The sequence below is a fragment of the Ochotona princeps genome, chromosome 13, assembly GCF_030435755.1.
Source record: "Ochotona princeps isolate mOchPri1 chromosome 13, mOchPri1.hap1, whole genome shotgun sequence".
NCBI lineage: Eukaryota > Metazoa > Chordata > Mammalia > Lagomorpha > Ochotonidae > Ochotona > Ochotona princeps.
This window is the reverse complement of record NC_080844.1, coordinates 64,901,198-64,913,968: the sequence shown is the minus strand read 5'-3', so window position 1 is coordinate 64,913,968 and position 12,771 is coordinate 64,901,198. Positions and strand designations below refer to the sequence as shown.

Here is a 12,771-nt window from a genome sequence, read left to right as displayed (position 1 = left end):
GCAGGGGCCCAAGGCTTTAGGCTATTTCCAACCACTTTCCCAGACAGGGAACTGAATGGGAAGTGAAGCAGCTGGGACATGAGCCAGTGTGGATATGGGATAGCGGCACTTGTAGGATTAGCCAACTGAGTCACTGCGCCAGACCATAAATAAATCTTAAAAAAACCCACAAAAACCGTCAACCCAAACACATCTTTTTATAAAAAAGCTAATGCATGTAAACATATAGCAGTCTGTCTGAAATGAAACAAACAACAAGTGCCAGCTCCTATTAGCAAGGCTAATCATGAATGCTTCCTCTGTAGTGCAGTGCCCCATTCACAGTCCAACGACCCACTGGTCTGCCTGTCCCGTCTGTGAGCTCTGGATTAATATCCAACTAAACAGGGCTGGCACTGTGGCACAGTGGGTAAAACTCATGTTGGCATCCCACAAGGGCACCTGTTTGAGTCCCAGTTGCTCCATTTCCCACCACTGCACCTGGGAAAGCAGCGGAGGAAGGCACGGGGGCTTGGGCCCTGCACTCGCACGGAGACCTGGAAAAGCTCCTGGCTCATGGCTTTGCCCTGGCTCCACTCTAAGTGTCATGGCTATTTGGGGAGTAAAGCAGAGAATGGAAGATATCTTTAACTCTACCTTTCAAATAAATAAATCAATCTTTAAAAGAAAAAAAAAAAATCCAACAGAACAGATCCCACCTTGCAGAGGCAAAGTCTTCACTGCACCATGTGACCCGAGTCCAAGTCCTTACCTGCGCACATCAGACGGTCCGGACACTGCCACCCTGACTCCAGTGCCCCCCGTGATGTGCTTGCCCACTGCAGCCCTGCATCGCGTCTGCTCACACCGTGCCTTTACAATCCAGCTCCCACCTCCAGATGTCAGGCAGCATTCCAGCCCTGCCGACTCCCCAGCCTTCTGCGGGAGCTGCCCTTCTCACCCCCACCTCCTGCCCCCAGTGTCTTCTGCAGTCACTTCCCATCAAAATGCGACCAAACTGACCAAATACATGCCCTAGATAACAGCTATGGCTGCTTGGAACTAAAACTATAGTCCTATGATTACAAACGTAGGTTTCCTTTGTGTGCGTATATGGGCATGTCTGTGTATATTTACATATAATCTACGTGTAAAGCTCTATTCTTGTGGCAACTAGAATTCTGATGTTTCCCACGTAAGCATCAGGATACCGAGATTTCAGTTTATTCAGAGCTATCTCTGCAAAATACACTTCCGCATTGAAGGCGGAAGTACTTGCTGCAACAATGGAAGAGTCAGAGTCTCTTACCTGGACAATTCCGTTCACATGAAAACACATCACAAGCTCTGGGACGTTGCAGATCAAGTTGTCCAGCCAATAGTCGATCCCAGTGAGCACATTAATTGGTTTGTTGTTATCCCTACAAATAAGCACATCTAGTGTTATTGGCTTAATTAGGAAGTTCTGAAATCAATGATCAGCCTTCCTTCCTAAGCTTGATCTGTTTTTGCTAACAGGAGCCAGCACTATGGAACGCACGGCATGTTGGCACGCAGGTGGTGGCCTTATCCGCTATGCCACAGTACCAGCCCCAAGCTGGTAACTTTGTATGGCCTATGAATATCCATTATAAATGCCCAAATAGCCCATGGCAGACAAAGAGCTTCCCCAATCCAGTCTAGACAGCTCAGAGACTTCAACACCTGCTGACAGTGGCGCCTTCCCCACATTCACATAATCTTTGACGATTTTACATAGTTAATTAGGGTGGTAAGGGTCGAGGCCACAGGAAGGTGGGTGAGACCATCATTTCCACATTCTCTCTCTTTTTTTTCCCCTTCGTGTATCTGGAAGAAGGGCAGGGATAAGGGGAGAAGCCACAAATGCAATTGCTGGGTCAGTTCTGCCTCCAGCCCTGTCTTCTACACAAACCAATGGGTGTTGCAGCCCAGCCCGATCCCACCCACCACACACTTGACCTTCAGGTACACCAATGGGGGCGGCCGTCTAGTCAGGGACTCACAATAACCTCCACCAGGCCCACCCCCTGCCCTGGTTCCCGTGCTTGCCAGTATGTACAGCAGACTGGTCCAGCTATCCCACATCCCATTCAGCTCTCATCATGTCAATGGGCACTGAAGCTTACTTAGTTCGACCCAACCAGCCCCACTATCCAGCCCACACATGTACGTGCCAGGAAGTCCCACTGTCTAGCCATGCCTGCCCCAGTCCTGGTTCTCATGCTCACCAGTTAGAGTGGCAACCCAAGAGCGAGGTGCCCACTATTTCCCTACGGGGCTCACTCCCACTCCCAGATCTTGCACTTTCCAGGTGGTTCTGCAGTTTAATTTGACAGAATTTACCCACCCCCGCATCAGTGGCTTCTTCCTTATTGTGGCCATTTCAATTGGCAGGGGAGAGAAGGTTAAAAAAACAAACAAAACATCTAGAAAAAGAAGAGCGTGTCCGACTAGAAAAGCGGAAGCCGGGGAAACAGTGACGCCCCAGGCCGCAGCGGCAGATGCTCACCTGAGGCGCAGGCTGACCGCTGGGTACCGGCCACCTCCAAAGATGGGCATGTTGGAGCCAACCAGCATGTGGATGTCTTCAAACGTCCACAGGATATTTCGCACAAAGTCATTTTTAAGGCCCTGTGATTTAAAACAGGAAAGATTATAATGAACAGCAGATGCAAAAGCCCCTCCCCGCATCCACAGAAACACTAGAAAAGCGAGAAGAGAGCACAGGCAGCGCGAGTGAAAGGGGAGTGAGACCGCAGGGATGCCCAGGGACGGCTGCCCGGGACGGCTGCCCTGCCCGTCCCCCCAGGCGAGGCTCCATGTGACCGGTGGCCTGGGGGCGCTGTGGAGAGCATACCTGACCGTTCTCCCCATCACTGAACAAAGTAGTCAGGTTTTGTTCTTTGGGCGCTGAGGCCACATGCCCCACTACGCATGAGGGCTCAAGAGGCTCAGCTCCCTGTGAAAAGCGCAAGGAAAGGAGTGACTATTACAGCTGACCCGGTCCAGCAGGATCACATCCACAGACGCACACGCCTGCCCTGCGCCTGGGAGTCAGGCCAGCATCGAGCCCACACTGACCCTTGCAGCTGACCCGGTCCAGCAGGATCACATCCACACTGATGCACATGCCTGCCCTGCGCCTGGGAGTCAGGCCAGCATCGAGCCCACACTGACCCTTGCAGCTGACCTGGTCCAGCAGGATCACATCCACACTGATGCACATGCCTGCCCTGCGCCTGGGAGTCAGGCCAGCATCGAGCCCACACGGCGCTCGCGTCAGCGTGCAGTTACCACAGCTACCAGGCACCTCACCGCCCTGAGACCTTAAAGGGCAATGAAGCTTTCAATTCCCTTTTTTGGTGAATCTGATCATCCCTCAGTCTTTCAGCCTATCTCACCACTACTGAATTCAAAAATTCTGGGTGCGGCATGATAACCTAGCAGCTAAGGTCTTGAATGTGCTAGGATCCCATATGGGCGCCAGTTCTAATCCCTGCAGCCCCACTTTCCATCCAGCTCCCTGCACGTGGCCTGGGAAGGCGGCAGAGGACGGCCCAAAGCCTTGGGACCCTGCACCCGCGTTGGAGACCTGGAAGAAGCTCCTGGCTGCTGGCTTTGGACTGGCTTAGCTCCAGCAGTTGCGGCCGCTTGGGGAGTGAACCATCGGACAGATCTTCCTCTCTGTCTGTCCTCCTTTCTGTATATCTGCATTTCCAATAAAAATTAAAATATTAAAAAAATTCTTATAAAACCTTGGCCACCGTTTGAGCGATCCTTCCCCTCAGCAGCCTCCAGTTGGCATTTCCTAATATGTGCTTCTCAGAAAACTAGTTTCTGTGAGACTCAGTGAAAACTTTTCAGTCGAGTTTGAAAACGCTGCTTACCACACACTTGTTTGTAGAGCACTGGCATTCGCTGCCATGATGGTCCTGCAGCAGAAAGCCTACATCACACTGTGCCCCCTAGATCATCATCTCAGGGCACTGTGCCATTTGCTTTCTGGGCAATACATTCCAGAAAGCACTCCTCTGGATGCTGGGTAAACTCAAATCTATTACTACATTGTCCAACCATTAAGAAACACGTCTTTACATCTTGAATGTCAAGCCCCAAGGTACGCATGTGCGATGACAAGCTCCCAGGAGCCTTCGGCATCTCGGCGGGGTCTGGTTCTCCCTCGGGAGTCTGAAGAGAACTCCAATCTCTTCTTGTATGTATTTACTCAGACAAGAACTCAGCCTATGGACCCCTTCCCAGGAACTGCAGCTCCAGTTCCCTCTGCAGTGGGGCCTGGGCTCTAGGTACAATGCTCTCAAGAAGGGTCTGGTTTCAAGGCTGGACCGCAGGCACCAGCTTCATCTCCATTACTGCTTCATTGGGGGGGGAGGGGTCCTCAGTCCAGTATTGTCAGTTTAAAGAGTAAGAATGAATGAGATGATAGCTTGCAAATATAAACAGGCCTTCCTACAGCTGGACCCAGGGAGCACTGCACAGTACAAGCCCCCACGTCAGAGATCTCAACTTACACCCTCACGTGAACTCGCCCAGCTGTTTAACCACAGGAAAACATCTGCCTTTCACAAACATCAGTTTACATGCTTATAAAATGATACCACCAACTCTTACAAAAAACAAAATCACCAGACACACACACGTCGAAGCGCCTGGCATTAGGGAATGAAGTGAACGTGGGCTGCGTCACCACACGTGCCAGTCTGCCACAATCCTCCGAGTCTCTCACCCCTCACACAGCCGCTCGTTAGCAAGGCAAGGGCAGGGCAGAGGCTGCAGCAGGGAGCTGGGGGGACAGCAGTGTTCCTGCTCCGTGTCATTTGGAAGGAAGTTGAGGGGTTCAAATCAGGAAATACTAAATGAATTAAAAAAAAAACAAAAACTCGTAGATAGAAGCACACATAAAAGGGGCATAAACGACTGATATGGTATAATGACTGATAACAAATTACTCCAGTCATGACACAGGACAGTGTTAGCGCCCAGACCCGCCACGCCCTTCTCAATCACAGAACAGCCCATCTCTTGTTGCTGACCACTGTATGCGACTTTTCCTTTTTCGTAGTTTTCTCACTTCAAAAATTTCAAAATTACGTAGTTTTGTGAAAAATTTTAACTATTTCCAAGTCCACTAAAATCAAGTTAAACGTGTGTAATTTGTGGAGACGACCTTCACGACCAGTGTTCACCATGTGGGAACACACAGCAACAAGAGAAAATGTGACTCACCAAGTTCAGAACTTTATTCTCATCTCCTTTAGGTTTCCCCTGAAACAGGCCATCATGTACACCCAGTTACTATTCTACGGCAGAAGCACTAAGAGCAAAAACAAGCAAGAAGAAAAAGCCACGCCACAGACAACACACAGGTAGGCTTGACCGCAGTCTCATCCATCCAGAACACCTGAGCACTCCAGGCATGTGAGCGACTGTGAGCTAAACACAGCAGTTCTCAGGCGACTAAAGCTCTACGATCTCAACCTCTCACAAAAACTCACTCCTTACGTAAAGCTCAAAACACACTGTACTACTCTAGCAACTGCAAAACCAATATTGAGAAACATTGCTAAGCTATGTGAAAATACTTTAAAAACTCTGCAAGAAAGTAAGAAACAGACAAACAACCCTTCCTGGGAGCCTGAAGCTGGTAAGTTTCTGTTCATCTACTGTTTTTAAAAGAAGTGAAGGGGCTTGTCTTCCTCCGCGCGCTTACTCAATAACCAACCTGGCGGGAAGCACTGGGGTCTTCAGAAACTGAGGCAGGCATCTCAAAGGGCGCAGGCCATGAAGCCCCTTCCGGGTCCTGCGTCTGGTCAGCGCTGGACGACTCCTGCTGCTCCGTGGCAGGTGGGACAGGCTGGGCGGCTCCATCCCCATTGATACTGGCCAGGTCAGAAAAAGAAACCTCCGTGTTAGGAAACTGCCAGGGCTTCGTGGTTAGCCACCTGTGCACACGGAACTACACAGTTAAGCAAGCACACATGTGTTCTGCACAAAAGGGATAAAGATGAACATTAACTACAGCACATTGGTGAGACCGGAATTATTACTTTTGCTAGCTCTACAGCACACTTCAGGCGGCAAGTGCATTTTTCTTCTTCACACAGATAAACAAGAGCCCAATACCTGTAATATAAAAACTTGGACAGAATGGCCTTTTGGTACCAGTGCTCCTTGCTCTTCTTCTTCCGCTGCCACTTCTGATCGATCAGCCTCTGGTAGAACTCCTTCAGCCACGTCCAGTCACCAGTCTGAAAAACACGGGCGGCTGTTCAGGGCAGTGCACGTGCAGGCAGGGTATCTGTAACCCATCCCACCTCAGCCGCACCTGGTCGCCCAGCTGTTTAACCACAGGAAAACATCTGCCTTTCACAAACATCAGTTTACATGCTTATAAAATGATACCACCAACTCTTACAAAAAACAAAATCACCAGACACACACACGTCGAAGCGCCTGGCATTAGGGAATGAAGTGAACGTGGGCTGCGTCACCACACGTGCCAGTCTGCCACAATCCTCCGAGTCTCTCACCCCTCACACAGCCGCTCGTTAGCAAGGCAGGTCCTCCCTCCTCGGCCTGCGCTGGTGAACAGAGATGCCCGGGGCCTCTTTCTGACACGCCTCTGAGGCTGCAGCAAGCCTTGCTTTGCACACTACATCGAGATCATCTGGGTGACTGATTTTTGTGGTGGTGGTTGTTAATTTCAAAGGCAGAGACAGTTTACTTCCCAACCAGCAGCACGAGGCTAGACGAGGCCGGGACTGAGGGCGGTGTAGGTGGCAGGACCGAGGCACGTGGCCACGGCCTGCTGTATCTCACGGGCCTCATAAGAGCCAGGACTAGCTCGGACACTCTGACACTGAACGTGGCCATGAGAAGCAGCGCCCTCACCGCGGCACCAAACGCCTGCTCCGGGGCGTGTTTAACTCCCAACCGGGAAATGCAAAGCAGCAAGTCCCGAGACCGTGTCCAGCACACACTGTCTGAGCACAGGCTGAACTGCGGTCCCCAAAGGGAGTCCATCCTGCCACAGCTCAATCTAGTTCACTTATTTCCCTTTGTTGAACACTTTGGAACAGTTCATGCACTGGCAGAACTATGAACTCTACTGGTCATCAGTTCATAAAATGAAATGTAGCCATGAAGAGTAAGCCTGGAGAAATACAGTGGTAAGTCTCCATCGGGGGAACGTGAGGGGAAACGCTTGTTTAGAGATAATTGGTTGGAAAAGTCAGGCTTTTAGAGAATCGGGGACTGGCATTGTAGTATAGCAGGTGAAACATCAGCATCCCACATGAACGGCTGTCCCAGTCCTGGCTCAGCCCGGCCGGCCCCTGCTGGAGTGTCAGGGCGCCTGTGTCCCAGGCTCCTGGCTCAGCCTGGCCGGCCCCTGCTGGAGTGTCAGGGCGCCTGTGTCCCAGTCCTGGCTCAGCCTGGCCGGCCCCTGCTGGAGTGTCAGGGCGCCTGTGTCCCAGTCCTGGCTCAGCCTGGCCGGCCCCTGCTGGAGTGTCAGGGCGCCTGTGTCCCAGTCACGGCTCAGCCTGCTGCAGCTCTGCCACTGAGGCCATTTGGGGAGTGACTCAGCAATGCAAGATTTCAGTCTCTCCAGCTCTCTCTGTAATTCTTTCAAATAAAACTTTTTTTTAAAAGAGAAATCAATTAATTCCAATTATCTACTAATAGAAAGTTAACATTTTTCAGATTTCCTGGTAACCACTTTTTCATAATCTACAATGGAGACATCAAAAATTCATTAAAAACTTAAACTACTAATTTTAAAGTTAACAGGCTTCTCCACTGGTTTCGTTATTTTCCTTAAGAAAGCTCATAAGGGGCCCCGCGGCGTGGCCTAGCAGCTAAAGTCCTCGCCTTGAACGCCCCGGGATCCCATATGGGCGCCGGTTCTAATCCTGGCAGCTCCACTTCCCATCCAGCTCCCTGCTTGTGGCCTGGGAAAGCAGTTGAGGACGGCCCAACACCTTGGGACACTGCACCCGCGTGGGAGACCCGGAAGAGGTTCCTGGTTCCCGGCATCAGATCGGTGCGCACTGGCCCGTTGCGGCTCACTTGGGGAGTGAATCATCGGACGGAAGATCTTCCTCTCTGTCTCTCCTCTTCTCTGTATATCTGACTTTGTAATAATAAAAATAAATCTTAAAAAAAAAAAAAAAAGAAAGCTCATAAGAGTTTTCTTCCCCATTCTCTTTCTCATCTTTCCTTCATTAAAGCTATTTTTAAAATTTCAGTACAAGTTGTCACTACAGTTTATTTTTATTTGAAAAGCACAGAGATGCGGTGCAGAAAAGGCAGAAGTGAGGATGCCCTGCCGCAGCCAGGAGCTGGGAATCTGCCACACAGCTGACAGGGACCCAGGACGGCACCTCTGCCTGCTGCTTCCCAAGTGTGCCTCAGCCAGAAGCCACAGGGCAGCGACTCGCCCCCTGCACTCCAACACGGCAGGCAGGAGTGCCAGGCGGCGGCAGAACCCACGGCCCCACAACGCCAGCCCCGGGTCTCATTTCTCCTTTACGGGAGTCCTCAACTACACTGCTCCTCAGGCCTTTCTGTCAAGCCAGCCTTTACCCCCGCTGTCCTGGAGTGCTAGCAGCGTGCTCTGAGGACACGTCCACTCTGGTTACCACCTGTGATGACCTCATGAAGAGCTCCTGGATGTCCAGTTCGTCCAGCAGGAGGGTTCTCCCGACGCGGTGCACAGCCAAGCTCACGTGGGACTTGCTGTAGGGAATCTTCAGCAGCTTTTTGATGTTCTGCAGAAAAAAAAAGGGTCCGAAAGACATTTTTAGTGTGATGTGGAAGCTTTCAAATTCTACTCCATTCAACTTCAAGCACAATTTTATTGCCTTCTGGTTACACACATAGTCCCTCTCACTGAGAGCTTCATGCAGACAGCACACACACGGAACCATGATGACTTTGAGTCATCTTATGGTCACATGAAAGGCCGTGAAACACTGATTCCTACACAACAGAACTGTCTCAAGTGACGTGTGTGGAGGTCACACTGCTACACTGACCTACCCTGCCAACCTATCAGATTAAAGCAACCACTAAGACCAACAGACTTTACTGGAAATGCCATTTTTATTTTTCAGCTGTAACACATGCAGAAACTCCCAGAAGCTACGTCACTCACTGTCACTGAGCCAGAACCGCCAGCACTCACTCCCACGACCATGCAGTACTGGGCACAGTGCCTCCTATGGAGGCACAACTTTCCTTAACACGTCATTTCTCAACTCTGCAAAACAGAGCTTGATATGAAATGCCCAGCACAGCAGCACCCCAGGCTGCACTGCAGCCGAGCAGCCACTTACTTCCGAGTCGGAGACCACGTCCACGTCGTTGCCTACGGAGTCGATGAAGTCGTACGCCATGCCAAAGCTAGCGGAGAGAAAAGGTCCACAGGACACAGAGCGTCTTAGCACCTGAGTCAGGAAGGCTCAGTGGCTCCCAGCTCCGATAAAACAGATCATGAGAAGAAAACATTACGACATTTTAAAAGTCATCATCAAAACCCAAAACATCTCCCCAAGAAGAGCAGCGCTTTATTCTATCTCATTCTTTCCTTCTGCAGCACTCGGTCCTGGACAGCGTTCGCAGAGATGCGTGGCAGCCCGCCCGAGGAGGCCACACACAAGGTTCCCCTGCTCTGCAGCTCCTTTCCAGCCAGGACGCTCCGGCAGGCCTCACTGGGAAGCCCCAGCCACAAGCAAGCAGTTGATCTTGCTCAGCTTGTTTTTCTCACTTGGGAAGCAATTAACAGGTGAGAAATTAACATATAACATACTCAGCAAGGTGTTCGTGGCAAGCCAATGGAATTATCATGCACATCACCTCATAACATTTAATCGTACTAATCTGAAAAGATATTTGGGGTTGTTTCTATTTTTAAAAACTACAAATAAAGCTACAAACAAGCAGCACACATAACTTAGGGTGACGTCCACACCTGTAGCTCCTCTGAGTTCTACAGAAACATCTGAAGGTGAATCGCCGGCGGCCTGCCCGGTGCCTTAAATGGCCTGTATGAACACACCCATTAACACCTCCCTGGAGGGCCCAGCCACCAGGCTGTACTTTCCAGGGCCAGGAGGGACCCCCAGGACAGATGGGGGGCTGGTTTGCTCTTGCAGGCTCCTGCCACAAGCACACTAACCAGCTACACTCAAAGAAACGTGTACAACTGAGGCCTTCACAGCTTAACACAGTCCTCACACCAGGGAAACAGGGACTTGGAGAAACAGTCTAAACACATCTCACCAAGGCAGCGTGCATCACAACTCCAAGGGAAAGCCGGGGTTGAGCGCGGGCAGCGAGAACAGGCCAGCGTCCGGCTTACCTGGAGAAGGGCTTGCTTTTCTTGCTGTGGCCGAGGACGGCGGTGCCCGCGGGCCCCAGCTGGGCGCTCTCCCGCAGCCAGTTGGCAGGGGGCAGCTTCAGGTCTGTCTTCTCCTCCAGGCGCGCGAAGGCTGGCCGTGGAGGGGCGGAGGAGTACTTCACCACCGCCCGGCTCTTCACTTCGTTGCCTCCAAGCAGCAAAGCTGCTCCCTAATTACCATGGTGAATGAAAGAAAAATGTATCACCTTTATAAAAAGACAACCAGAGCCCACGCACCAGGCTTTGCCGGAAGCATATGCTACAAGTCGCCGACCGACCCGTGTCTGACTCAACTGGGATATGACCGGTCTCCTCCCGGGACTTAGAAAAGCAAGTTAAGGAACGTGAGGGCGATGGCCGGCCCCGGGACTCGGCCAGCCCGCGCCACCTGCCTGCAGCCCAGCCCGGGGAGGGTGCGGGCGGGTCAGGAGGCCCCGTACTGTCAGGAACCCAACCAGCCGTCCAGCATTCCAGGACTTGCCTGCAGGTGTCAGAGAGCCACAGCGCCGTGTCCACAGACTCCCGACCCCCCAGCAGGCTCGGAGGGCCCTGAAGGCTGCGCATTGCGGGGAGCCCCGAGGGCCCCTCCGACAGCTTCCCCCGCACCCCCAGACTAGCTTGGAGCCCTGGGATCCCCGACAGCCTCCCCGCACCCCCAGGCCAGCTCGCAGCCCTGGGATCCCCGACAGCCTCCCCGGCACCCCCAGGCCAGCTCGCAGCTCCGGGAACCCCGACAGCCTCCCCGCACCCCCAGGCCAGCTCGCAGCCCCGGGAACCCCGACAGCCTCCCCGCACCCCCAGGCCAGCTCGCAGCCCCGGGATCCCCGACAGCCTCCCCGGCACCCCCAGGCCAGCTCGCAGCCCCGGGAACACCGACAGCCTCCCCGCACCCCCAGGCCAGCTCGCAGTCGCGGCGCCCCCCGCACCGAGGCCCGGGGTCACTGTTCTAAGTCTCCCGGGGGGTCTCTCGCGCCGTCCCCTCCGCGGCCTGGGAAGGCTCGAGTCTTTGCCTGCTGCCCTCGGAGCCCGGCACGGGCGCGGACACCTGTTACGGCCGCAGCCAGCACCTGCTCCGAGGGCTCCGGGGCGCACCGGGACCCTGACACCGCGCCCCGCCCCACGCAGGGCTTACCTGGGAACAAGGCTCCTCGGACTCTCCCTGGGACAAGACGCCAAGTCCTCCTCGGGCGGCGGCCCCGGGCGGCGGAGCCTCGGCTCCGGCCTCCTTGGGGTCCCCCATGGCCGGTGCCGAGGACCGCGACGGCCACTGGGGCCCACACACGCCCCGCGCCGCACTTCCGCTCCCTGACAGGAAGGGCTCGCAAGCCGCCCAACCTCGCGAGTTTTGCTCGAGCGGTCCCGCCCCCACCACCTCCCGGGCGGGAGCTGTAGTGCGTCTGCGCCACTCAGGGCCGCGTCTGGGGACTCCTTCTCGCGGTATCTGACACCCAAGCTCCACCCCCTCCACGTCACTCATCGTGAGGGGCAGGTGGCTGTGGGTGCCTGGGTTATAGAGCCCGGGAGGCTAACTCGGGGCGCTCGGACTTCCGCTCTGCGCGTTAACGAGATGTTCACAGCCCTCCTGGCCGGCCTTCCGGGGCCCCGGGAACGAGAGGCGTTCCCAGGGGCGGGGCCGTGGTTCCAGCTCACGTGGGCGCCCCCTCGCGGCCTCACAATGGCGATGCGGCCCCGGGAGTCTCTGGGGTCGGGGGCTTCGGGGACGGCGCTCGGGGTGTCCGTGGGGTCGGGGACGGCGCTCGGGGTGTCTGTGGGGTTGAGGACGGCGCTCGGGGTGTCTGTGGTGTCTGTGGGGTTGAGGACGGCGCTGGGGGTGTCTGTGGGGTCGGGGGTCCCGGCGTCTGGCGGCGTGAGGTGGCCCGGGGAGCTGGCCTGCTTGCTGGATATCGGGAAATGCGGGGCTCCCGCTGCAGCCCCACCGAACCAGCCGCCTCACCCCAAAACGTCTGGTTTTTGGGAAGCGTTGGCTGTGCGTTAAGATGCGAGAGGTTTTTTGTGAGAGTGCGTTTTGCCTGGGTAGCTTTTGGCCGGGGTGTGTGTGCAGGGCTCCCGGGGAGGGTGCGCTCCGAGCCCGCGTGGGCTTGCCTGCAGAGGTGCGGTGTGCCCTGAATCAGTGCGGCAGTGACCCGCGGAGGGCAGCGTCCTGTACAGTTCCTGTACTGGTGTTTACGATTTTTGTGTTTTTCAACCAATTGTTTCCAAGAATGCCTTGTTATTGTTTTGAAGAATTTGTCCCAAGATCTGGTCTTGGGGCAGCACAAACCCGTTAACTCATTTCCCAGGAATATTCAAGAATATTTAAACTTGGTGTGTTGTATAGTAAATGATAAGTTTTT

At 53.9% G+C, this 12,771-nt stretch overlaps 1 protein-coding gene across 2 annotated transcripts in view; it reads right to left on the bottom strand.

Annotated features, from left to right (window-relative positions):
* Nucleotides 1-12,047, bottom strand: part of EDRF1 (erythroid differentiation regulatory factor 1) — a 38,199-nt gene extending 26,152 nt beyond the window's left edge. The window contains exons 1-9 of one of the 2 annotated variants that reach the window (XM_058671408.1): nucleotides 11,550-12,047; nucleotides 10,379-10,587; nucleotides 9,354-9,420; nucleotides 8,661-8,786; nucleotides 6,142-6,266; nucleotides 5,741-5,897; nucleotides 2,858-2,959; nucleotides 2,510-2,631; nucleotides 1,289-1,400 (exon numbers count right to left, since the gene is read on the bottom strand). In XM_058671408.1, the coding sequence (XP_058527391.1) occupies nucleotides 1,289-1,400; nucleotides 2,510-2,631; nucleotides 2,858-2,959; nucleotides 5,741-5,897; nucleotides 6,142-6,266; nucleotides 8,661-8,786; nucleotides 9,354-9,420; nucleotides 10,379-10,587; nucleotides 11,550-11,894 (1,365 nt within the window). In that variant the 5' untranslated portion in view covers nucleotides 11,895-12,047. The remainder of the gene's footprint in view (nucleotides 1-1,288; nucleotides 1,401-2,509; nucleotides 2,632-2,857; nucleotides 2,960-5,740; nucleotides 5,898-6,141; nucleotides 6,267-8,660; nucleotides 8,787-9,353; nucleotides 9,421-10,378; nucleotides 10,588-11,549) is intronic. The other variant, XM_004580184.2, reaches the window with a different exon arrangement.
* Nucleotides 12,048-12,771: the final 724 nt, after the last annotated feature.